Here is a 25296-nt window from a genome sequence, read left to right as displayed (position 1 = left end):
TCAGCCGCAGCCCTCAAATCTGTGGGCTGCCCGCAAAACATGGGCGCTTCTATAATTGACATCCAGCGCGACAGTATGTGGCACCACCAAAGATAAAGGATATGATGACGAGGGACACCTTTCGCTAACCAAAACTTCTTCAATAGTCCTCATAAGCACAATCCGCCATGCCGTCGGCCATGAAGTACGTGATTTCTTTTCTTCCCGCCACTGCGAGCGCGGAATCTAACGGCCTTAACCCCCGTACAGTGGAAAGTTCTGGTGGTGGATGAACAGAGCAGGAAATTGATCAATGGAGCTATGAAAGAGGAAGAGATTCTCAATATGAACATTTCGAGTCAGTCCACCCGAAGAACTTGCTTTGATTGAAGTGTAGCATACTAATGAAAATACCACCCCGCAGATGTCGAGCAAATCGAGCACCGCCGACCGTCGAACCCTGATATGGATGCGCTTTACATCTTGTCCCCTGAATCATGGATTGTTGACTGTCTCATGGCTGACTTCGAGGTCGCTCGATACCGGCGGGCGTTCTTGGTGTGGACTTCATGTTAGTAGACGGTAGCGCCGGAAGCTCTACGCTATACGGAAGCCTAGCTAACAGCTATCAATAGTTCTCGACCCTCAGCAACGACTGCGACTGGACCGGTCCGAAATGGCGCGCAAACAAATTGCAGACTACCGCATCATGAACATCAGTTTCTACCCCCGAGAATCAAATCTAGTCACATTCCGCGATCCATACAGCTTTCCCATTCTCTTCCACCCAGGCTGCAACAATTTAGTTCGCAAACATCTTCAAGAGCTGGCTCAAAAGGTATGGTCTGGACCTTTCCTATGAATATGATTTTTCAAATACTAATCTCACCATAGATCGTCTCGCTCTGTGCCAGCTTGGGCGAGTATCCAGTCATCCGGTACTACCGGCCCCAAGCACCTAGCCACGAAGCTGCTGTTTTGTGCTCCCACCTCGCTCGCTTTGTTCAAGATGAGCTCGATCAATTTGCTCAATTTCAACGCGATTTCCCCCCACAATCCAACCGACCCCGAGGTGTCCTTCTCATCGTTGATCGCTCCATGGACACATTTGCACCTCTTCTTCATGAATTCACCTACCAAGCCATGGTTCATGACCTGCTGCCAATCAAGGACGGAGATAAGGTCACTTATAAGACAGTATTCAACGAGGGCAAGCCCAATGAAGAGACCAAGGATATGGAGATCGGGGAAGCGGATAAAGTATGGGTTTCGTACCGACACATGCATATGAAAGACCTGCTTGGCAAGCTGGGAGAAGACTTTGCCAAATTCAGAGCTGCCAATCCCCAGTTCGCGGAAGAGTAAGTGCTTATCTACTCAAACCTGGAATCAAGCTAACCACTAGCAGCAATGACAAAACGAGCGTAAACGTCATCAAGGATATGCTTGGAGGTCTAACTGAGTTCACAGAGGGCAAGGATTCATACACACTGCATCTGAACATGGCAGAGGAGTGCATGAAATTTTTCCAGGATAACAAACTCCTGGAGGTGAGCTCCATCGAACAATCATTCGCCACTGGTCTCGATGAAAACTTCAAGAAAGCCAAGAACCTGGCAGCACAACTGGTGCAACTTCTTGATGATGAGCAAGTCACTCATCCTGATCGACTTCGTCTAATCCTTTTGTATATCATGTACCGCGGTGGCTTACTCGGCGGTGATATCCGAAAGCTCATGGCACACTCTCAGCTGCCAGGAAATAACGGCCAAGTGATTGCCAATCTCGACCTCCTTGGTGTGCGTGTAGAGAAGCCCTTGAAGGATGACAAACCTCAAGTACAACCATTATTCAACCGCCGAGTCCAAGCTCCCGAGGGAGAAGAACCCAGCCTGTCACGTTATGAGCTGGCACTCAAGCAAATGTTGGAAGAGCAGATCAAGGGCTCACTAGACACAACTTTCTTCCCCTTTACCCGTCCTCACACCGATTCCGATGGCAGCATGGCCGCACAAGATATGATATCTCAGCAGGCTTCACTCCGCAGCGCCAAACCAACTTGGGCTCGCACACGAACTGTGGACCAACCTCGGCAGCGCATCATCGTTTTTATGGCCGGTGGCGCTACTTACTCAGAATCTCGCGCCTGCTACGAAATCTCTCAGGCTCACAACCGAGATGTCTTCCTTGCTACCACACACATGCTTAACCCGGGTCTTTTTATGCGCCAAGTGGGAGATCTCAGCGTCGACAAACGCCGTCTAGATATCCCTGCCGAACGCCCCAAGCCTACTGCACCCGCTCATCTTTTCGAGCGCGATCCCCCACCGGCTCCAGCTGCGCCGCCACAGCAAAAGAAGCCTGCTCCCAATCTCAACCAGCCAGCTCCCCCAGATCAGCAGATGGCTAAAATGTCCCTGAAAAACGGGTCAAGTGGAGCACCTCCATCATCCTCTGGGAAAGTGCTGAAGAAGGACAAAGAAAAGAAAGAAAAGGACAAGGACAAGAAGGATAAGAAATACCGTTTCTTCTAGACCACTTGTTACATTCCTGCAATTTGTGTCTGGACTTACTTTCTCCTCTTTGCCTTTGCACCGTCTGTGCTGTGCAGCGTATCTCCATTCAAGCGCCGTTGTGATACCACGTTTTCTTAATCTTGCTTCGTCTGTCGGCTTCGTTCTACCCTTTGATATTCGACACGTATGAATTGGTCCTTGAATGGGATTCATTCTCCACTCGGATATCTGGGATGTTGACCAGTTCTTCAAGGTGCATGTGTGAGGAGAAGAGAGGGCTAGAGATAGCATAGTACGGAAAACTTAACAGACTAGGAGCTTTATTAGGGATATTCCAATACCTACTGTTCTATCACATTTTCTACCTACATTTTGCTCAGTCTTATTAGTACATTCTAAATTGACTCAATTATTCATAAGGTATCCAAATCTTCATTCATAGATGTAGTAGTTTTTCGAGAAACTGTATAGGGTATCATAATTCTAGTATAAGATCAACCATCAAACAACGCAGTATCAAAAATTTCACGCCACGAAGAAAAGTATGTAATGAGAGCATCAAATCCCCTCACCAAGATATTTCAAAACCTCATCACTCTGGAAAAACAAATTCCTCATCTTCTCCCCTTTCCTCTTGGCCTCTAGTTCCCTCCTCCTCACCTCCTTCGCATTCAACTTAACAACCTTCTTCGGTTCCACCTTCGGAATACGAATCGGATCCCCATCCTTATCAAGACCCGCCCCAAGTCCTGCCGTATCATTCTTGATCCGTCCTTTCAGCGGCTCGCGGATTCCCTCGCGACCTGAGGCCCCGAGTCCGAGTCTACTATCCGGATCCCAACCGTATGTTGTTAGGTAGCGCATACCGGTACGGGTACGGTCTCAGGTGCGAGGGTGGATGAGAATGTTTCAGGCAGAGTTGGTGGGCTAAGGATGCTTCGTGGGGACGTGGTTTTGTTTCTGATGCTTGATCTTTTGTGGTTTCGTCTAGGTCTGAGATTGGGTCTGTTGATAGCGGGAGGTTGCATACTTCGCAGAATTCTGCTGAAGCTGGATCTTGGGCTTTATCCTGATTTTCATTCTGGTATTCGAGTCGAGTTTCAGCTCGAGGCGTGGGAGCATGAGAAAGTAGAGGAGATAGCGTTTCGCCAGGCGGGGCGGAGTGTGTTGTTCGTGGTGGAGGTACAGGAGTCTCGTTGGAGGTTAAATTGGTAGGTGTAGAAGGAGAGGTACTCAATTTGTTCCGTTTCAAGACAATCGATAGATATGCATCTGCAATGCTAGTTCCAGGCTTGGTCGTAGATGTTGTATTCAACTCGCCGGAGCGTACGAAGGGTACCCGTTTGCGCCGAATACCAGCACCGAACATACGCTGATCCTCCAACGGCAGGAAATAGTCCTCATCTTCATATTCAGTAGACATGTTTTGTAACAGCCACGGGCCACCAGCGAAAGACGTTAAGATGAACAGAGGCACACAAGTGCTTGAGAAGGCAAGTGTCAAAGGTCCGAGAATGTTCTGTGGCGATAAGAGCATCTTATCTCTTATCGATAAGCTCGATATACGTATACACTTTCATCCGACCAACTCGGCCTCTTTTCTTCTCCGTCTCCTTTTCAATTCCACTTCGCCCAGAATGCCAATCCCTCTTCTACTGCAGGGTGTCCAGAGTGGCATAAACTCCATTCCATTTATTTGGCCAGTTCTCCGCATTGCACCATGGATCCTCCTCTTCAGCGCACTGAAATACTATTTCGGCGGAGCTCGCAACACCTCCGAACGATTAATGCATTCTAAACGAGTGATGGTGACGGTACATATCCCCTTCATCAGCTGGGCCCTGAATCCTCAAACAAAGAATTAGGGTAACTGCAATACATACATCTGATTCTAACTAGATCTCAATAGGGCGGAACGTCCGGAATAGGTGCTCAAGTCGTGCAACAACTAGCAGCCCGCGGCGCTCAAATCATCCTCTTAACTCGACAGCCACCCTCTGACCTCTTCATCGTGGAATACATCGACGATGTTCGCAAATCCACCGGAAACCAGAATATCTGGGCCGAGCAAGTCGATCTCTCATCTCTACACTCCGTGCGTCAATTCGCTACTCACTGGATCGATAATATCGAACCTCGACGTCTGGACGCGATTATCCTCTGTGGAGGACTCACTGTTCCACCTTCTATGAAAAAGAACACCATTGATGGTATCGATGAGGAATGGCAAGTTAATTACCTTGCCAATTTCCATCTACTGAGTATTCTGAGTCCTGCGCTCCGGGCGCAGCCTGCACACCGAGATGTACGAGTTGTCTTCGTGACCTGCTCTTCGTATATTGGTGCGAAGTTCGATTTGGAGAATGTGAAGAGACTTGGAGGTTCGAGCTTTGAGTTTAAGAAATTGAAGGGTGGGGCGCCCCAGGGTGTTTATGGATTGAGCAAGTTTGCTCTGATGAGCTTTGCGCATTCATTTCAAAGGCATTTGAACTCCGTGGCTCGTCCTGATGGGTTACCACCCTGTACGAGGGTTATGATTGTTGATCCTGGACATTCGCGCACACCTGGAACAAGACGCTGGTTGACTGGTGGTTCGCTTTGGGGTTTACTGGGCTACCTTATTACGTGGCCGTTTTGGTGCTTGGTTCTTAAGTCTCCTCAGCAAGGTGCGCAGAGTATCTTGTACGCTGCTATGGAGGAGAGTTATAGCCGTGGGACTGGCGGATGGTTTATTAAGGAATGCCGCGAGATGGACTGTGCTCGGGTTGATATCAAGGATGAGGATGTTGGTAAAAGACTGTGGGAGTTTAGTGAGAAACAGATTGAGGAAGCTGAGACAGAGGGTGCTGTGAAGAGGGCCTACGAGAAGAAGGAAAAAGAGACTGCGAAGGAGAAGCAGACTCGAAAGGAGACCTCTTCTGCGAAGACGCAGACTCCTGGTTCTAGACGGAACAAGAAGACTAAATGAGTGGGGACGAAAAGGATAGATGATTTAGAGCATTGTATGGAGTCTGGATGATCAATTCTTCATGTATACAGATTTTTGAATAAAAATACCCAATTGATGAAACTACCATTATCTACCTTCCAAATGTTAACAATCATATGTGCAGCTACTTCTACATAGTGCCAGGTAGCAGTACACAGGGAAAAAGAAAAAAGAAAACCAGCAAGGTCAGGGATTGAACCCAGGACCTTCAAAATCAGAAATGCGTGAATAGCCTCAAAAGCCTCACTTGATACATCCATTTCCATCACAGAATCCTTTCTATCTCCCTCAATTATTTTTATTCTAATTATCTGAAAGTTGGAATAGAAAGAGCAAAGCTAGAAGTATGATGGATAAAAAACAAAAAAATTCGAAAAAAGATTGATACCCTGACCGCAGCCAGATCTTTCTTACCCACCAGTATTATCTCTGCCACCGAAACTGGGCCTGGCACACCACAATTTCAATACCATTGTCCCGCAAATGGGTCGCTGACCGCTACCTAGGCACTTAGACTAGCAGGGCAAAGTCGATACCGGGGAAGCTCGTCACTCCAATTTTGGGAGCTCTGGTTCCTTGAATGGTGTTTAGCCAGATACATATGAAGCCCCGGACCACGCCAACTGCCCCTAGTAGGTACCAGTACCTGTAATTTAGGCAAAATGATAGATCCTGCCCAGGTCAACTGGTGATGCTCATATGTAACTATTGGAATTTTTTACTCCCCTAATACTAAGGAAACACCGATGGGACAACATTTGAATACCTACCTAGGCAGAGGGTACTCCAGCAATGACAGAATACTCCAACAACAATAGCATACTCCGGTAACAGAATATAGTATTTGAGAATAGCAATTATTCTACCAGGACACAAGTATGCAAATATAAAAAAAGGAGATTCGTTTCATGTATTCTACCAAAATTCTATACCATCACATACACACACATGATCGCATGTAAAGCTATTTTGATCCCGCTAATAGCAAACTATTTACTTCTTCAGCTGAGCCAGCAGCTCCGCCGGCGGCTGCTGACGGTATCCCTGGGGGTTGTTCTTGGTCCAGAGCCAGAGATCCTCGCAGGCCTGCTCGAGGGTGTACTTAGGGGGTCCAGCCAAGCTCGTTGGTCGCACGGTTAGCGTTGGCAGTGAGGTTCAGGACATCACCAGCACGACGGGGAGCAACCTCGTAAGGAAGATCACGGCCCACAGCAGCGGAGAAAGCACGGATCATCTCGTAGACAGTGCTACCCTTACCGGTACCGAGGTTCCAGGCGCGGACACCGGGGTTGTTAGCGCGGAGGTAGTTCAGGGCCTTCAGGTGACCGTCCGCAAGATCCAGGATGTGGATGTAATCACGGATGGCGGTACCATCGTGGGAGGCATAGTCGTCACCGAAGACCAACAGCTTCTCGCGCTTGCCAGTGGCGACCTGCGCCAGCAGGGGAAGCAGGTTGTAAGGGACACCCTGGGGGTCCTCACCCATGATACCGCTGGGGTGGGCACCAGCGGGGTTGAAGTAACGGAGCAGAGCACCGTTCCACTTCTTAGCCTCAGCCTCGTTGCCGGCCTTGATGGCGTTGTTGCGCTGGGCGTTGATAACGTCGGTGATGGCGGTCTCAACGGCGAACTTGGTGTTTCCGTAAGGGTTGGTAGGACCCAGAGGGCACTCCTCGGGGATGGGGATCATGTTGGGGAAACGGGTGGCATCGCCGTAGACGGTGGCAGAGCTGGAGAAGACAATGTTGGTGACATTGTGGCGGACCATGGAGCGCAGAAGGTTGATGGTGCCGTAGACGTTGACCATGTAGTAGTCCAGAGGCTTCTCACCGGACTCACCAACAGCCTATGATTCTGCGTGTTAGTATATACGATATAAAAAAAACAATTGAAGTGGATATCTCAAGAGACTCAGAGATAAATGAGTGGAGTTCAGTAAGCGCATACCTTCAGAGCAGCGAAGTGAATAACGCTGTCGATGTCAGGGTGGGCCTCGAAGACCTTGTCAAAGCCAGCCTCATCAGTGACATCGACGTTAACGAACTCAGCCTTCTTGCCACAGATGAGCTCAATGCGGTTCAAGGCCTCAACGGAGGAGTTGTACAGGTTGTCAGTGACAACAACCTTGTACCCAGCCTCAAGCAGGGCCAAGGTGGTGAACGAGCCAATGTAGCCCGTACCACTGTTGACGCGGGGTTAGCTGAGATCGCAATAGTGGGGTGTACATATCAACCTACCCAGCGACAAGAACAGAACCGGCAGACATTATGAAGGATAAAGAATGAGGATATTAGGGTATTGAGAGAAGAATTAAGGGATTTGAGGAAATGAAATCAAGTCAATGGTTAATGTAGGGTGGAGGAGGGGCTCATTTAAGGGGAAATCACCCGGTGGGGTGGGCAATCACTGGCGACCCGTCATGTATATCGCCATTACGTGGCGGCAACTTCATACGACAGGTTTCATATAGGACATTGTCAGATTATTTGTTTTATAAATGGCATGATTCATAGTATGAGTGATCTATTTCATCTTTTTTTAATTTGGTCGGTTGTAATAGCACTCTTAGTTATCTCAATTGATCTCAATTGATTTCAGGGATTTTTTTCTTCTCATGGGTCCAATGTAGATCGAAAGGATCATCGGTTACAGCGCCACTGACCCAAATCTCAAACCCGTATTTCTCCGGATGATAGACTAAAAACTGACTAGATAACTAGTAAGACTCCATTTCAGGCAAACATTTGAAAATGGCAAAGCTATTTCAGGTTTGATCTATCACCCCGGGATCCCGGTCAGGGTCCATCCCCGGTACTAAGAGAACCCCGAAAAGCGGGACCGAAACTGGCCAAGTGGCACCTTTTGTATACCTATGGAGTACATAAAGACATAAAAACTTGGAAGAGAGAGAGATCATGAAAATCCATAGAATCCATGTATTTATTTCATTCAGCACCTGGTCTGTTCAGTAGAATGTAGAGAGATATCCCCCAAATCCCATCGAACCCATCTAGATTACAAACAAAATAGAAAGGTAAACAAAAAGTAAGAATAAAAGCAAAAGAACCAAGGAAGGGAAAAAGATGAATTTGGTATGAGCAGTAAACAGAAATGTAAAAACACAATGGCTCCAATCCGGGGAGAATGAAGTAGTACCCTAAAAAAATAATCGGGTCGAGCTAATGGTCTCAGGAGGATTTGGGGGGGGAGGGAAAAAGCCTCCCCTGTAAGGTCCTTAGGTAGTCCCCAAGGTCTGCACATGAATGTGCATTTTTAGCATGTACCCCGGTGTGCCGTCAAATCAATAATCATAAGAAGAAGAAAAAAAATCGTTTCCACAATAAATGGTGGAAGGCCTTGGGGACTACATTGGCGCCGTTAGGGCTGCGCATGGGTGAACAGACACGCATAAGGGGTGAGAGGTGAGAAAAGCCAAAATATAGTCGGCGATCTGCGCACAATAAGGAGAACTGATGAAAGTGGCCCAAAAAGTCATCAAAGTGATCGGCTTATTTAACCAAGAAGTTCCACGTCCAAGCCAATAGCCCGCATGAACAAGTTGACATTGCCCAGGCGTTGGCTGGCCATGTCAGCAGGAAGGGTTTTGCTATAGCCAACGGTTTCCATGACGCGGTCCCTAAAAAGATTTCATATTAGTACCGCGGAAATAAACTTGATGAGAGATTGAAAACGGGTTAGGGGAACTCACTTGACAGCAATGACCAAACGTTGCTGTTGCTCAGGGCTAGCACCAATACCCACGGCGGCAAGGAATTGCCAGACATACATATCATCGCCAGAGTTGATCGAGCCAGGGAATATATGGGCCAAACCGGGCTCGAGCATGTCAAATAGAACGTTGAACTTTTCAACCCACTGCTGCCAATCACGCTCAGAAGCCTGGCCGGCTTCCTTAACGATCTCAGCACGACTAAGCAGCATGGTCAAGATACCAAGACCAATCTTAGTCCGAGCCACGCCAATAGCTTGAGTCTGTGCAATAACCAATCCAAGAAGACCAATGATAATGTTAAAGGGAGCTTCATTCACGTAGCCCAGCAAGCTTGGCATGACAGCGAGGCCGAACAGGTCGATGGCTTCTCGCACAGCCACAGGTAGCTGAGCATCGATAGGTCCAGATGACTGGGCAAGGCGAACCACGTCAAGACTGTCCAGGTGGACGACAATCATAGTAAGAATAGTAACTCGTTGCTCTTGATCGATGTGGCGGAAAATACGAGGAATTGCCTTCTTGCCCTTGGCGTATGACAAGAATGCAATGAAAGGGTGTGGGGTTGTGGAGTTGGGAACGATGGGCTCCATAACCTTCAGCGCTTGCCACAGCTTCTGGTTAAGAGACTGGACCTTCTGTCGCCATTCCATGTGCTCCTGAATGGCCTCGGTATCACCTTCCTCTGGTGGTGGTGGCATTGTGCGTTCCATATCTTCCATAGACATCAGGGCATTGTATACAGCCTCAATATTGCCCAGGAGAGATTTACGGTCGCCAACGCTCAAGTCAGACTGCAGCTTCTTGGGACGAACTCCCTCTGAGCTATCAGGGCGCTTGATGTTGAGCATGTGTTTCGGTGCCTTAGCGTTGCTGAAAGAAATTTTGCCCAAGCTGCCCTCGATGATAAGCTGCTTGTTCTTTGGCTTAGCCTTAGCCGCCTCAACCGCACGTTGCACCTGCTGCTGCATGCGCTGCATGTGGTTATCCGCACTCTGGAATGCTCTGCGGTTTCCATGTCCTCCAATTCGGTTTCCGGTTTGCAAGAGGTAGGTCTGAGCAAAGTGACCCAAGGGCTGGTGGGGGTGTTGACGTGGGGCGCCGCGGATCTGGCTGTAGACCTGGTAGTAGAAGTCCTCTGCGAGTACAGCTTCCGGGTCGGAATCTGCGACATTTCCAGCGGCGGCCACAAGCTGTTGAAGTTGAATTCGAGTAATGAAGTTCTTATCCTGTGGCGTCATCAAGCCGTTTCCTCGAGAAAGAAGGAAAATCTTGTGGTTGCGCTTCGCCCGCTTGGCGTCTTCCATGAGGTAAGCCTGGCGCTGCTCCTCTGTCAAATGCACCAGCTGTTGGGGATTTGTGATAACAGGCAATCCTCCGTTAGGACCTCGGGATGGCGGGGGTGGCACAGGTTGCTGGCGCTGGGCTGGGGGTCCTGCATGGCGGGAGCCCTGGGGTGGCAAGTTCTGCGGGGGGGAGGTTGTTCTGCATTATCTGCTGCAGTGGCTGCCCAGGCATAGGTCCGGGGCCACCATACAGCTCCTGAACTCCGGGTGGAGGGTGTGCCATGTGTGGGGGCAGTCCACCCTTTTCGAGTTGCGCCCGCAGAATCTCCGGAGGGATATTGGCGGGGAATCCCTCAGGCAGGGTTGGGAAGTCTTGAGGGTGACGCATAAAAGATGGGTCAGGCATTTGCTGGTGAATCGATTGGGTCGCCATGTGTCCGAAAGGATGACCTTGATTGCGCAGCTGGGCTTCTACCTCCTCCAAGCTCATCATCTTCCGATTGGGGGCAGACATCGCAGGCATCGCAGGCATCGTGGGCATAGAAGGCATGGAAGGCATAGAAGGAATCGCAGACATCATCGCAGGGCTTGGCTCTGGTTTCTTTTGTAAATTACCCCAGACACTCGACTTGGCTTGCAAATCGGGGATGTATCCGGGATCTGAATACTTCTCATAACCAGTGCGTTTGGTAGTTGGTTCGGCGGCCGGCTGAGGGACCTGAGCCTCCTGCTGAGCTGCCGGAGCGGCGCGAGGGTTTTGCAGACTATAGCGAATCTGCTCCTCGCCAATGGCATCGGCAACCTGAGCCGTGCGACCAAAGAAATCGAAGTCCCGCCCAACAGCGCCTCCTGTTCCAGTATCTCCACCCCCACCAAAGGTATCATCGTTGAACTCATCTTGGTCGTCATTGAGCTGGTCACCAAGACCATCATAAGTGTCTTCAAAGTCAATTCTACGGAATCATCAGTACTAGTTGGGGTCTTCGTCGCGCTTCAGCGTGAACAGAGAGGATCCTCACGCATCGTCATCTTCGATACCCGAGGCACGGGCGACCTCCGCGAAGGGGTCAGGGTTCTCGAAGAAACCCCTGGAGCTAGGACCGCGATCGCGGTCCCTAGGAAGGGTAAGTATTAAAGCCAAAGAAAGACATCTTTGGCTGAACGAAAGAGGTGGGGGAGAAGGGGAAGAGAGATGATAGTGGGGAAAGATTTCCAGTTGAAGCTGGGAAGTTCAGGGAAGTGCGGATGCCTCAGGCATAATTTGCCAAGGAGTTCCACGTTGACATCAATCACTCTCAGTATTTGGAGTAATGCAGCAATGTACCTTATCAATTGTAGAAGAGAGAGGTAGATACTTTTGATATCTCATAATTCTCCAATTATAAGGTATTCCAGTTTTTTTCAGCAACATACAGGGGTTTGACATCTTGTGTTCTATTGTAAATGACCTCTACTGATAGCGACTGTCGTCCCAAGTACCCTCTCCGAGTCCTTCCATATAATCAATGCTACAAAATAATGCATGAGATACTACTTGTTATAGCTACTAGCAGTACTATTGCCAATACTCCATAGTGTAAGTGTTGATTAATTAAGGATGTCCACGTTTCCTTACCAAATCACATCTGAAACATGCAAAGTCAAGACTCCATTCAATTGTTATTGGATCGGGATCATTTCTACGGGTACGGCCCCCCATAATCTACACTATGCCACCGGTTTGCCCCCGGTTTAATCTGAATCGTTTGTCCACTCATACTCAGTCGGCTTTCCAACCCTTTTTATAGATTTATCAAGATGTGGTTCTCTTCTTCTTAAGGCTGCCTAATTAAACTGGAATCCCCTGAAAACGTCGAACTTCCGGTGAAATTGCACGAAGCTGAAAGCGGTTTACTCGCTATTTCCCATTGCGCGGCCTTTCCCTAGTTGTCAAATTCTAGCCTCTTCCCCCTAATCCTAGCTCATTTCTTTCTTTTCTTTTTCTCCTCCGATATTCCTTGTCCTCGTCTTTCTTCTTAATCCATTCTACAGTCCGGTTCCCCCGGGCATGGTTGTCTCTCTTTAACGTGGATTGGTCTTCCTCCATTTCTGCTAGGCCTGCACCGCTCCGTCGCATTCGTTTCTCCTTCACGGGCGCCTAAACCTCCGCCACCATGTCTATTACAGCGCGATATACTCGCTACTTTATCTTGGCCCTTGTGGTATGTGCTCTATGAGATTATGGCAGAGCTTGCGATGATCATTCACACATTGGAGTGGGGAATCATGGATTTGCTAATGCTTTCGCTCAGGGACTCACATTATTCTTCCTCGTCTCCCGATCATCTCTTGAAATCCCAACTAGCTCCTCATTTGCCCCACCTCGTCCCACCTACGACGAAGTCAAGGCAGATAAAACGCAATCTCAGCAAACGGAAAGCAGTGGAGGAGAATCCAAACAACGAGTGAACGCCACCTTTGTTACCCTCGCCCGCAACAACGACATCTGGGATATCGCCAAGTCTATCCGTAGCGTCGAGGATCGATTCAACCGCGACTATCACTATGACTGGGTCTTCTTGAACGATAAGGATTTTGATGACGAATTCAAGAAGTTAACAACCGCACTGGTGTCCGGCACCACCCACTACGGCCGTATTCCCAAGGAGCACTGGTCGTATCCCGAATGGATTGATGAGGACAAAGCGCGCGAAGCGCGCCTAGAGATGGGTCGCAAGAAGATCATTTACGGAGACTCTGAGAGCTACCGACACATGTGCCGCTACGAGTCTGGTTTCTTTTTCCGTCACCCTCTGATGCTCAACTACGAGTACTACTGGCGCGTGGAGCCCAGCATTGAGCTCTTCTGTGATGTCCCTGGTGATCCATTCCGCTTCATGAAGGAGAACAACAAGAAGTACAGCTTCGTTATCAGTCTGTATGAGTACATTGAAACTATTCCTACTCTGTGGGACAGTGTGAAGGGCTTCATGAAGAGCCACCCAGAGCACATCGCTGAAGGAAACGCCATCGATTTCATCAGTGAGGATGGTGGTGAAACATACAACAAGTGCCACTTTGTACGTCTAGTCTCAACTTTGGAGCATATTGACAGCGCTAACATTCATCCAGTGGTCTAACTTTGAGATTGGCAGCCTGGAATGGCTACGATCTGACCAATATATGGACTACTTTAACACCTTGGACCATGATGGTGGATTTTTCTACGAGCGTTGGGGTGACGCGCCCGTCCACTCAATTGCCGCCTCTCTGATGCTCAAGTCAGAAGAGATCCACTTTTGGAACGAGATTGCCTATTACCACGTCCCCTTCACACATTGCCCCAGCAGTGAACAGACGAGGCTGGACCTTCGCTGTCACTGCAAGCCCAGCGAGAATTTCGACTGGGCAGGCTATTCCTGTTAGTATTCACCAGCATTATATCCCCCACATGCGCACATACTGATTTAACTCATAGGCACAAAACGCTGGTTCGATGTCAATAAATTGCAGAAGCCAGATGGCTGGGATATTGAGCAATGACTGACGGCATTGGGTCATTGGCTCCTGGCTCTGCTTGGAGTTAGTGCCATTGTCGTCACTCTCTACCACGAGGTGCGCGCATGGCTATTTATCCGAATCAAAAGCAGTGTCGACTTTTTGGTTGGTCTTTTCAGTCGCTACAAAACGAACAGGTATCACCCTGTGAGTGGTAAGTAAAGCTGCCAATGGTCCACGATATCCATGATATCTCATATTTCCGACGAAACCCCCGACATCTTCTCTTTTCGACAGTTTACCCTTTTCTCTTTATTTCGGGGATACTACCCCTTCGTACTTTTGCAGGGCAGATTGGACTAACTTTGCCATGTTTTATTATTCGTGTTTATCAACAGCGTTCTTATGTGTTTACCCAAGTTCCGAGTGCATGGTCAGCGGAGTATTAGAGGATTCCTCAGGATGAGCAACGTTTCATATATCACCACATTTGGTCCAAGGGGATGAATGTATCTAAACTTTCTACACGTTCCTGAGGAATGGAAATGCAATCAAAAAAAAATTTGACAATTCAATGATCAACCAAATAAATGTTCCAATAATGATACAATGCGATCCATAAATGACAATATCGCCTATGCTGCAAATAATACACGGCAAGAAAAAGACATACTCTAAAGTCCAGAAATTAAATATCCCGACTTGAAAGCTTGAACAAGATCAACAGAGAAGATGGCTTCTAGCCTTCAACTTTGCATCCCAACGAAATCGAATCCGACATGGTATTAACCCAACTAGCTGCTCTTAGGCTTCTTTGTTCCGTACTTCGAACGGCTAGTCATTCGGCTTCCAACACCACCCAAATCCATAGCACCACGAACCAAGTGGTACTTCACACCAGGACAATCCTGGGCTCGACCACCACGGACCTGAACGACACTGTGCTGCTGGATGTTGTGACCTGTAGTTACACACACAATTAGCCACATATTCTCGCATCAATAGTTGCAATCGCAATCGCAATATTCTAGTCTCAATCAATACATACCTTCACCAGGAATAATGGCACTGATAACCTTGCCAGTACTCAAGCGTACACGCGCAACCTTACGCTCTCCAGAGTTAGGCTTCTTAGGCTTTGTGATACCAGTCTTCAAGCAAACACCCTTGAGCGAGGGGTGGTTCTTCAACGCAGGAGAACGTCCACGGCGTGCGCGCTGACCCACTCGGCACCCACGACGAACCTGGTTGTAGGTTGCGCGGATAATTGGGGAGCTGGAGAATTGGCGACGAGCAATAGCTGACAGTGTGAAAGCAGTCTGGGTACGGAAGACAGGCTGGAAGTTGATGCGGGAGGTGATTGCGGATTGTTGGCGGAAAGCGCTGGTGGAGGTAGTGAGGGTGCGGAGGGGCGTAGCGGTGATTGCAGGACGCTGGACAAGAGTCCGTAGAGCCCGGAGGGCTAGAGGTGAGATTAATTGAGGCATTGGGAGGTGATGTGGGGAGTCGCGATTAATGGCGGTTTGGCTTGGATCTCTAGATCTTGAAATGTTCGGAGCGTCGTGCACGTGACTTGAATTAAAATGGACTGCGGTTGTGGATTATATGCGGAGCCGGAGGAGCTGGACGCGCTGCTGCTTCTCTGCCTGACGTCCTCCGCAGTTAGTGGTCATCATCTTCCGAAACCCTTCCTTTTTTATCTGATTTTCTGTCTTCAACGCTTTATCCAAATCTTCAAATCTCACCCGGGAAAAGTTCTAGTTTCAGCTTTGAAGATATTGCTTTCATATCCGTCATAATGGTGCGTCATTAAGCTATGGACCTCGACATCACCTCCAATTGAGTCGGTGTCCGAGCAACCCCAGAGTACTCCTGCGATGCCATCAATCCATTCATCATTTTCTTGGCCCGGATTTGGGATAGCTTCACATATCAAGGCTTTTGCTGTGTTAAATCTATAATCATACAAATGGACTAATATGATGCTACAGTCTCTCCGCATCGCTCCCCCAACTGGCTACTCCAACCAAACCACCAACACTACAACCCGTTATACCCGCCCTTCAAAAGGTGCTCCTTCAGCACCCGGTCTCCCTGATACCCTCCGTGACAAGCTCACTCTCCCCGCTACTGCTCATGCTTCTGCCACCAACAACCCAACCGCCAGTGAGATCCCCCTCGTCCACACACCCCCTCGAGGCCCGTCTGCTCTCTTGGCGCGCAACCCAAGATGCGATGAAGATGGAGTCTCTGCGCCGAGCATACGGTATCGCCGAGCCTGTCCGCCGTGGTATGGAGCTTAAGATTGTCCGTGATAGCACCTTCCGACCTGCCGTACTGGGAGGCTTGAAGGGTGGCAACATCCACGAGGATATTCTTGTGCTTGGAGGTCGGGATACAGAGGTTGGCTGGGAAGAGATCTTCCAGGGTATGTTTTTATCAACCTTTTATTATTTTTTATGTCCCAGTTGGTGTTTTCGTTGCTAACATGATGGGTTTGCAGGTGACGAGTTCCGGGAACCACCCACCTTCCACGACGAGATGGAGAAGCGTCTGAAGATGGACTTCTAAATCTAACGATTATTTAATATCGTGGATTTTGTTTTCTCGGATTGCTCTTCTCTTTATCGACGTGTTCCATTAGTCTTGCATTATTCCTCGTTTCTCCACGCCCAACCTCACGCCTATGATAGAGAGATAGATTACTGAATAGGGCACACTTTGTCTTCCATTAACAAGGCTATGTGCAACTCAATCAATCTATTATTCTTGGATTTCAATTCTGGTAAATTGTACTCGGGATATCGTCTAAAGCTTCCCGTAGTCTAGTACCACCTAATGCAATGCAAGCCATTACTAAATGTACTACCATATCCCCGATGGACGCTGGAGATACTAGTAGTACTTCTGGTACGTTAGGCACATTTCGAGGCTATTATTTGCTATCCCAAGGCAACCATGCAGCTAAGCCTGCACCAACAGGGATCATGCCAACATGGACAACGCATTAATTGGCTTATATCCCGGTCATATAGGCAGGTGTTGGCACCACATGCGCCAACCAAGAAACCAGCCTCATAAGCTCAAACCTTCCCCCCAGTAAGTATAAAAATGAACAACTTTCCAAGATTTGATCCATCTAAGTATCGATCTATTCACCATGATTCTCTGTGCACTCTGCAAACGACCGTTTACAAGCGAGATGTCTCTCCAACAACATGTTATAAACTTCCCATCTCACATTGATCTATCTTTTCTATCTTCTTCAAGTCTCTGGATGCCAACACTACTCACCCCCACTATCAGTGGTACTACAGAGATACAAACCCCGCCTTCAAGCAGTAGCTCATCTTCCCACGAGGCAGAATTTACTTGTCCTCTTTGCAACAAATCATTCCGCAACCAAAAGATCCTATCAGGACATATGCGATTCTCACCGGTTCACAAAAAAGGAATGCTAGTCCAATGCAAACCCTGCAAGCGTACATTCCGTACTCAGGGCGCTTTGGATGATCATTTGAAAAACTCTCAAGCTCACCTCATAACCCATAAATGCGAGCCGTGTAATCGAACATTCCAAACTCAAGAGGCATTGAATCAGCACCTCCGCGACGCTCCAGCACATGCTCCATCCACACCTCTGGATTTCTTCTTTAGACGATATCCCTATTTCCCATATGATCCTAAGCTCTCGCCCTCCGAATCATGGAGAAGACTTAAGAGCCATTTTGGCTGGAAGCGAACCGAACCTCAAACTGTCGAAGCTCGGATGCTTTACCATGAAGCCTTGGAAGAGGAGGTTCGGCTCTGGTTTGGATCTGAAGACAATATTGAGTCCTGGCACTCTCTTTCTAGGGCTGTTGGGATTGACCCTTTACCGGCTGATTGCGAGGAAGGGAAAAAGGTTTATATTCTCTTTTCTTTCCCCCGCAGGTCTCGTTAGATCTTGCTAATTGTTGATACCCAGGCTATTGTTGGCGTCTTTGTCAATATCGTGGATTTGATCAGCTGGGCTCGTGAGAGTCGAGCTGAAGAAGATGTTAAACCGGTGCAGCGGTTCAAGAATCTTGAATCATTGCGTGAATATACCATCCAGACAGGGAAGTTCTTCCCCAGTGAGCAGACAAAGTCCGAGGAGGGAAATGTTGTCTTGAGGTATTTGTTGAGGTTGATTCTTCGGGGCACTAAGCATAAGGGCTACTGTTATTGAACATAAGCAAGCCTATCAGGACATTGGAAGCCGGGCTGAGCATTGAATGGATATCAGTTCTTCCTTTTGTCATCAAATGCTAACATTTAATATATTTGCGGTTGTGATCATTACTAGTAATGTTTGAATGATACTCTACTTGAACTTTCACTCATCTTCGATAGAGCTTCTTCTTCTTCAAGTTTTTTCGTCTCCAGGCCGCACCCCGGAAATCCGTCAAGTCCTAATCTTCTATCATACGTCTCCCACCTGAATCATTGACAGGTGTTTGCAATCGTAAAAAATAGCAGTGGTCCTTCAAATGTTTATCATACATAGCTTCTCATATCCAGGTACTATCAAAACACCTGGGCACCTCTTCATCCGCATTTTCATCCCCCCCCCCCGTATAGTGACAACTTTATGCCTTGCAGTGAAACAATAGATTGGGCGTTTTTGAAAATCCCCAGTAAGCTTAATGCGAAGTCCTGGATCACATTAGTTGAGGAAGGGATCGTAACAAAGATATGGATATAATTCGTCAAAGGCCAAGTATTTTGATCATTTATAGGTAGCTTCAAACCTTCCAAGGAATGTTTACACTCAAGCCAGCTGTTTGTTGTTCAATTTTTTTTCGATCATACCTACTAGCGCTACTCAGTCTCTCAGCGAGTGACTGTGCGTGGGAGACGCTAACACAAAATGGTCACAAATTCTCGCATAAATTTGAGTAAAAAGCTCCCCTGGTAACATCTCCGCTCTGCTAGTCTAGCGGTCGGCGACCCAGACTCGACGGGGACAAAGGTACTGAAATTAGGCATGCCGGGCCTAGTTTCAGTGGCAGAGAAAATACATGCGGGCGGGAGGGATCTAGCTACGGCTAGGGATAACGTCTTTTTTTAATTTTTAATTTCTTTACCCATTATACTTCTACTCTTCCTCTTTCTATTGAAGTTTTCAGTTCAAAATAAAAAATAATTGAGGGAGATAGAAGGGATTATGTGATGGAGATGAATGTATCAAGTGAGGCTGTTGAGGCTATTCACGCATTTCTGATTTTGAAGCTCCTGGGTTCAATCCCAGTCCTTGTCATTTCTTTTTTTTCCTTTTCTCAACTGCTACATTATCTTTCTTCCCACTATCGGTACCTTCACAGATATTTTTGGCTTCAAATTGACTGGTGCCCGTACGTACTACGGTCTACAGACAGTCCTATACTTCGCTGATATGGATCCGCAAGAACCAAGTGGCCCGTGCACCCGCTGGAATAAAAACAGCAGAGCGTCGGGACTCTTCATCTCTGTATTTGGCCTGGATGAGACATCGCAGGGTTAAGTCTGTTTTTAAAAGTTGTTTCGGTCTGGGGAAGAACTTCAAGTTGGACTTCTTTGAATTCCATGGTAGCAATAGTATTTGGGAGCTGGGCGATAGAAAGCGATAAAATTGATTGATTTAGATGAAATAATTGTAGAAAAGGCACATAGAACTTGAAGATATGTGAAACACTATAGATAAGGAAAACCATCAAAAATAGGTAATAGTATCGATAAAGATACGCGGTGACTTATAGTTGCTGGCCAGGTGAGATGTAAAGTAGTCGGCGCCACTAGGGGAATGCACCGTGGCTTACTATCATACATAGAGCAGCTATATCATATGTGCCAAGTAGACACACAAGCTTTGCCAAGTATACTTCATTCAAGTTTCAAAAGTCTTGGAAAGGGCGATCTTCCCCTGAATTATACAAGCTTGTTAGGTGTTTCTCTCACCTGCTAGCGATGTCAATACTCTTTCCGAATTCCATGTTGTGCCATTTACAGAGAAGGCGCTGGAGAAGTCAACAGCCCGATCAGTTATCCCGGTCCATCAAATCAGATAACCAGAATCTGCCTCCGGTTATTGGTATCATAGGCAGAATTGTGAGAGACTTAAAGCAGGTGGGTACTTGGATAGGACTGGCGCAGTGATCTAGGATCCCGAAGCGGACAAGATCATTTATACGGATGAGACAAGCACCATGTACCTAGCCGGGCTACTAACCATTTATCCACCGAGCAGGGGGCCTTAATATCCCCTTCGCGCTTATGGCTTATGATGGCTCCGGTGGGGCAATTTTGGGCCAGCACACGGGTGAGCAACGGGTCAGATTTCATCCCGCCACCTAAGGTCTTTGATGGAAATATGACTGAAACATATTCCAATATACGCCACGCTACTATCCTCCATGAGGAACGCCGCTAAACGTGGCACGTTTTTATTCATTCCATTCTTCGGCTAAACTTGCCATACACCTACGCAAGAGCCTCCGACACACATGTGCAGATCTACTATATTCAAGTTCCACTGGCAGTGAACCATGGTCCGCAGACGCACGTGTATACTGTGAACTCGATTTTAAGATTGATATGCTCCAATTAATGAGGACAACTTGAACATGCCTACTGCCAGTTGATATTTAATACCATTCCACGCTTATTTGGATAGTTTGATTCCAGGGTCCTACTTTCAGCTAATAGACATCAGTTCTCATGTATCTCCTGCATGCCGCATGCATATGAGATGTTGATCTGAGTCTATATCTACTAGTATCATGTAGGAAAAACGGCTGCAGGATCCAGTCTCCACCGAGTCATGGTACTCCAGGGCTAAAAGATCATGATTCAAAATAAGTCCAATGTGGTATTCAAAGAACCCCCAAAGAGGATGCAAGCATATATATAAGAAAACTGCAACCAACAAAAATGATAGGGCAATTCGTAAGTACACTATTCAATTCCAATAGGTGATACATGAATAAACACGAGGGGATGCATAGGGAGATTTAGGAGGAAAAAGGAAAATGACCAAGACGGGAAAAAGGGATCGGATGGGTATATAGGTCTCAAACGTGGGATAGGGAAAACAAAAATAAGAGGGTCCAAAAACGCCACTTCCGAACATACATTCAGTAACAGAGCCATGGTCCGGGTACACATTGGCGGAGTTATCCTGCATCCAGGTCATGCTGTATTGATATAAATAAAATGCAGCATATAAAAACTGGGATGAGCGATGTCGAATATAGAGTGGCATAGGCCTATAGAATCACGCAGCGACATCCGGGACTGCGCTCATTGTTCTCGTTTTCCCGGCCATACTGCGCCTTTGCGCCCTTGGCGTCTTCTTCGTCGACGATTTCCTGCGGCTTCACAGTCATATGTACGACATTGGGTGCGTCATGGTTGAATTTTGATTCTGACATCTGGTTAGTTATCACAGATACAAATATAGATAACTCTGGATTCCCCGGGGTTTTTTTCTTGGGTTGGAGATATGAAGACATACCAGACAGAGGTGACTTATCATCCAATAATTTACCAAATGAGATCAAGCGAATGGAGCTCGGAGACGAAGGACGAGATTCCCAATCTACCAATTAAAACAAATTAGCTCCATCAGCTTTTATTCTCAGTTTCTGCATGTAAATCGACTCACCAGATCGCCACTCGCGCCAAATCAATTCCTTGAGCGTATACACACTCATCGCAAACGGATCAAGATTCTCCACATTGACCGATCGCTTGCGCAGGTATTTACCATCAATCGTGAATGGATGTCGCGACCCCGTTGTCAACAACAACGTGATATGCAGCGAAGGTCCAGCATCCTCCAGTTCCTTCCCTTCAACCTCATCTGACTGCTCTGACGGAAGTTCCGCACCAGATTTAGGTTCTTCCGTCTCCATTGATGGCGATTCAGTATTAATCGGCTGTGCGACTGTAGTCGTGGGCTCGTCGGTTGGTGTCGCAGTTGTGGTCGTGGATGTCACGGGCGCGACGTTTTTGCCACCGTTTGCGGGGTGGTTCGCAGGAGCCGTGTCGTCTGACTGAGGGTGGTCTGATGAGATAGCCGCAGAGTCTGTCTCTGTCGCGGTATAATTTTGTCCTGGGTTTCCTGTGTTGGGACTGGATTCTGATGCTTCGGTCGGTTGTGGCTGGGTCTCCTGCGGAGAAGTGGTCACCGCGGCGTCGTGTTCGGGTTTGGGCGACCCATGTTCTGGGTTATCGTTGGAAGACATGATTTCAGGCCCCGATTGCAGATGACAATTGAGTTTTTTTCCCTTTAGGGAAAATTTGAGAAAACAACTATCAACGGGGGTGTGAAAGGGACAAAAGTGGGAGAATGTAGAGGAGAGAGTTTGGCAGGTTTAGAGGAGGTCGATCGGGTCCAGATGTGAGGAGTCGGGGGGGCGACCAGTGGCGGTACAACTTTCACTAGTTTTTAGACCCAGAAGAATTTTTTTTTTTCAAGCTTAAAAAAAAGGGGCTTTCAAGAATTATGACTGATTCTTTTCAAAATATTTTAGAGAAGAAAAGTTCTATCTTTTCTTTTTTTTTAATATATTATTTTTCTTGGGAACAATGGGGGATCGGCGCCCCGTTAGAGAACAACGTAAGAGTTCTGCGAACGGGAGTATCTATATAAGCTGATGAGAATAAGCAATTATCTTCTACTCTAGGTACTCCATACAAGCTCTTATAAATATCTACGTAGAATTTACTCTGCCAAGCTTAGGGAATAAACCGATAAGGAAGATCCGGGGAAATCCACTGGACATGGATCTATCTCCGGGTGTACAAATATACCTGATTTTTTATGATTATTGATCCCGTCACTGAAAGTTGAAACTTGGTTGTGTAGGATAAATGCAGGCATCTGGATGGTTCCATCTCGGGTTGGAACAGTCCATACTATGTAGATCTCATGAAATCATGAGCAACTTGACTGCAGAAGATAGGGAAAAAAGCAATTTGGAACCATGGAAACTAGGATCCTATTCCGTTCTGGACATTCATCTTAATCCACCTGAGCACTCTACGAAGTGTCTAGACCAGATTAAAATCCCCCATGACAAACAGAAGGGTTGCACACAAAAAAGAGGGAATGCTATGGGAAATTTTGACCTATACTAAGGGGCGAACTTGGATAAGAGAGGTATAATTTCATGCATGGATATGGAATAGATGGAAGCAGATGCGAGTATCCGAGTCGGTTGCGCCGGTTTCAGCCATACCCTCGTGATCGTGTAATTCTACCCTGGACCTTAAATGCGCGCTGCGAGCAGATGGAGAAACGAAGATTGTGGGATATGTTGAATATGTGGCAAATATACCTAGGCCAAATAGTAACTGGTCGAGGCACATTATCAGGAAGATTTCCTTGTTTTCGAGCTGGTGAAGATGTAGTGGTGACTCTGGTGAGCAAGGCGGATGGGACATGCCAATTCTAGACCCAGCCCGCATACTGCTCCAACACTTCATTCTTCACCCCTTCAGACCCATGCCGCACTCCCAGGAGTCGGACATTTCCGATCTTCCCTCCAAAATCATCTTCCACAGCACTCTCGTAGTTGGCGAACTGCTCGTTCAACCGGGTGATCACAGATGGATCGTCCTGAATCAATAACACAATCGCATCGTATCCTCCAGCACCAGGCACCACACCACCGATCACTCCCTCAACCTCCGTAAGTCTGTCCAGCAGCTCAGTCTGCACCTTCGGTTCAATAGGCACATCCGTCCGGCGGGTCATTGTGCGAATGTGATGGCGAGTACGCTGGAGGTAAGTGTGGATCTCCGAAAACTCGCCATCTACATTAGTATCAGGATGTTGCGCCAAGCGCTTCAGTTCCTGACGGAGACGCTCATTGTTGTTCTGAAGACTAGCCCAGAGAATATCGGCCTCCTTGCGGTTCTCATTCCTCCAGGCCAACACCTTCTTAACCATTGAGGGAGTCTGAGAACCACATTCGACATCGCATAGAACCATCTGCATCCCACGGGGAAGCTGCATACCGAAATCCACGCACTCAGTATCCCACGGGTGCGCGGGATTGGCATCCTCCACAACAGCAAACAATCGCTCATCGAATCCCGGAGATCCGACGTCGCCCACTGACTCCAGAATTGCCGGGGAAAATCGCTTGTACAAACAAGAACCGTACACCGCAGCTGCCACATCGAACCCTGAGCCGACCTTTCCTTGCGCTGCACAGTGAGCGGCCTGGGCCAGGTTATGAAGCTTGTCACGGCCTGAACCGAGGTCATCCGCCTGCATAGTCCGGTGAATAACCAGGGAAGAAACAAGAGCTGTCACCAGGGCAGCTGAGGAACCTAGACCAGTCTTATGGGCCTCAAAGAGAGGGACGCCGAAGTTGACAAAACGACCACCCTTTAGCTGGGAGCCAGGTCCCTTGGAGGTAGCCGTCTCGGAGTAATAGTCATTATCAGCGAGAATTGTAACTGACAACGAGCCGAAGTCTTTCGAGTCGGCAACGTAGCTTATGTAGGTCAACGCGTAGCTTAGGGAGGTTTCGACGAATGGATTGCGGGGTCTAGAGATTGTTCGAATTAGCCAAACTGCAGAAATATCACAATTGGACAATGATTTCACAGAGAGTCAAAATTCCACTTACTCATTGCCTTTCTGGATAACCTTAACGCCACCACCGTTCTCACATCGCTGAATCTTGTATTCCCAGACCGCACCCACGAATTGTGGGGAGCGCACCACAATGGTATCCTCTGACTCTGTCTCATCAATACCTGATCCCTCCAGCTTCGACTGCGCTTCCGCTGTCGCAGCTGCGACCTTAGGATCCGGTCCTGACCCGGAAGCCCCGCGACGGTGACCCCGTCTTAATTGCTGGACAATAACATGGATGCGCGCGTCAAGAGCAAAAACAGTTCCGGTGTAGTTGCGATCGAGAACCAGATAACCACCTGTCAGCAGAACCTTTCCAGGCGCTGACAAGGCCGTCACAGAGGATGGTTGAGGTGCCATGGAGATGTTGTTGAGTTTAATGAGAAGAAAAAAAGGCGGGGTGGATTCGGGAGAGTGGTTCGCCCCGCGGGAGTGATGCTCAGATTGTTGACGTTTTGAGCCGAGATCGTTTAAGAATGAGAGTCGGGTATTACAAGTAGGGGGAATTCAATTTTCCGAAGATTTGCAGAAGCGGGGACATACTAGTAGGCCTTTTTGGTGAGAGTTCTTCTCAACTGCAAGGATCATGATGTATCGATATCTCCTGATGGAGGCTAGCGTGCCGCGATATACAGCGTTGTGTATGATGAAAAGAAGGAAAATAGAAC

At 47.8% G+C, this 25296-nt stretch overlaps 11 protein-coding genes across 11 annotated transcripts; 5 read left to right on the top strand and 6 right to left on the bottom strand.

The window, feature by feature from the left end:
* Positions 1-39: 39 nt before the first annotated feature.
* Positions 40-2513, top strand: N7483_010244 (Sec1 family protein; the record flags this gene model as incomplete). The annotated part of the gene is made up of 7 exons (XM_057093671.1): positions 40-73; positions 147-184; positions 250-337; positions 404-550; positions 615-817; positions 874-1340; positions 1388-2513. The coding sequence occupies 7 exons, from the start codon at positions 40-42 to the stop codon at positions 2511-2513; spliced, it is 2103 nt and encodes a 700-aa protein (XP_056939642.1).
* Positions 2514-3053: 540 nt separating this feature from the next.
* On the bottom strand, positions 3054-3918 carry N7483_010243 (putative G-patch domain protein; the record flags this gene model as incomplete). The annotated part of the gene is made up of 2 exons (XM_057093670.1): positions 3054-3318; positions 3362-3918. The coding sequence occupies 2 exons, from the start codon at positions 3916-3918 to the stop codon at positions 3054-3056; spliced, it is 822 nt and encodes a 273-aa protein (XP_056939641.1).
* A 214-nt stretch (positions 3919-4132) lies between these two features.
* N7483_010242 (putative oxidoreductase) lies at positions 4133-5463 on the top strand (the record flags this gene model as incomplete). Its single annotated transcript, XM_057093669.1, has 2 exons — positions 4133-4309; positions 4405-5463. The coding sequence occupies 2 exons, from the start codon at positions 4133-4135 to the stop codon at positions 5461-5463; spliced, it is 1236 nt and encodes a 411-aa protein (XP_056939640.1).
* Positions 5464-6586: 1123 nt separating this feature from the next.
* Positions 6587-7750, bottom strand: N7483_010241 (UDP-glucose 4-epimerase; the record flags this gene model as incomplete). Its single annotated transcript, XM_057093668.1, has 3 exons — positions 6587-7330; positions 7432-7666; positions 7722-7750. The coding sequence occupies 3 exons, from the start codon at positions 7748-7750 to the stop codon at positions 6587-6589; spliced, it is 1008 nt and encodes a 335-aa protein (XP_056939639.1).
* A 1247-nt stretch (positions 7751-8997) lies between these two features.
* Positions 8998-11926, bottom strand: N7483_010240 (deadenylation-dependent mRNA-decapping factor PAT1; the record flags this gene model as incomplete). Its single annotated transcript, XM_057093667.1, has 6 exons — positions 8998-9121; positions 9194-10699; positions 10752-11453; positions 11520-11615; positions 11825-11864; positions 11914-11926. The coding sequence occupies 6 exons, from the start codon at positions 11924-11926 to the stop codon at positions 8998-9000; spliced, it is 2481 nt and encodes an 826-aa protein (XP_056939638.1).
* Positions 11927-12653: 727 nt separating this feature from the next.
* On the top strand, positions 12654-14022 carry N7483_010239 (glycosyltransferase family 15 protein; the record flags this gene model as incomplete). Its single annotated transcript, XM_057093666.1, has 4 exons — positions 12654-12701; positions 12792-13559; positions 13612-13900; positions 13958-14022. 4 exons carry the CDS (start codon positions 12654-12656, stop codon positions 14020-14022), a joined length of 1170 nt encoding a protein of 389 aa, XP_056939637.1.
* Positions 14023-14771: 749 nt separating this feature from the next.
* On the bottom strand, positions 14772-15464 carry N7483_010238 (mitochondrial 37S ribosomal protein uS12m; the record flags this gene model as incomplete). Its single annotated transcript, XM_057093665.1, has 2 exons — positions 14772-14938; positions 15026-15464. The coding sequence occupies 2 exons, from the start codon at positions 15462-15464 to the stop codon at positions 14772-14774; spliced, it is 606 nt and encodes a 201-aa protein (XP_056939636.1).
* Positions 15465-15775: 311 nt separating this feature from the next.
* N7483_010237 (proteasome maturation protein) lies at positions 15776-16548 on the top strand (the record flags this gene model as incomplete). Its single annotated transcript, XM_057093664.1, has 4 exons — positions 15776-15778; positions 15969-16143; positions 16208-16405; positions 16481-16548. 4 exons carry the CDS (start codon positions 15776-15778, stop codon positions 16546-16548), a joined length of 444 nt encoding a protein of 147 aa, XP_056939635.1.
* Positions 16549-17137: 589 nt separating this feature from the next.
* Positions 17138-17920, top strand: N7483_010236 (uncharacterized protein; the record flags this gene model as incomplete). The annotated part of the gene is made up of 1 exon (XM_057093663.1): positions 17138-17920. The coding sequence occupies one exon, from the start codon at positions 17138-17140 to the stop codon at positions 17918-17920; it is 783 nt and encodes a 260-aa protein (XP_056939634.1).
* Positions 17921-21242: 3322 nt separating this feature from the next.
* N7483_010235 (uncharacterized protein) lies at positions 21243-22223 on the bottom strand (the record flags this gene model as incomplete). The annotated part of the gene is made up of 3 exons (XM_057093662.1): positions 21243-21400; positions 21491-21574; positions 21641-22223. 3 exons carry the CDS (start codon positions 22221-22223, stop codon positions 21243-21245), a joined length of 825 nt encoding a protein of 274 aa, XP_056939633.1.
* A 1208-nt stretch (positions 22224-23431) lies between these two features.
* erg8 (phosphomevalonate kinase) lies at positions 23432-24988 on the bottom strand (the record flags this gene model as incomplete). The annotated part of the gene is made up of 2 exons (XM_057093661.1): positions 23432-24539; positions 24621-24988. 2 exons carry the CDS (start codon positions 24986-24988, stop codon positions 23432-23434), a joined length of 1476 nt encoding a protein of 491 aa, XP_056939632.1.
* Positions 24989-25296: the final 308 nt, after the last annotated feature.

The sequence above is a fragment of the Penicillium malachiteum genome, assembly GCF_028827825.1.
Source record: "Penicillium malachiteum strain IBT 17515 chromosome Unknown utg000005l:1.0-9002435.0:326005.0-9005861.0, whole genome shotgun sequence".
NCBI classification, from domain to species: Eukaryota; Fungi; Ascomycota; class Eurotiomycetes; order Eurotiales; family Aspergillaceae; genus Penicillium; species Penicillium malachiteum.
The sequence above is the reverse complement of the archived record's forward strand: the minus strand, read 5'-3'. Positions and strand labels throughout refer to the sequence as shown.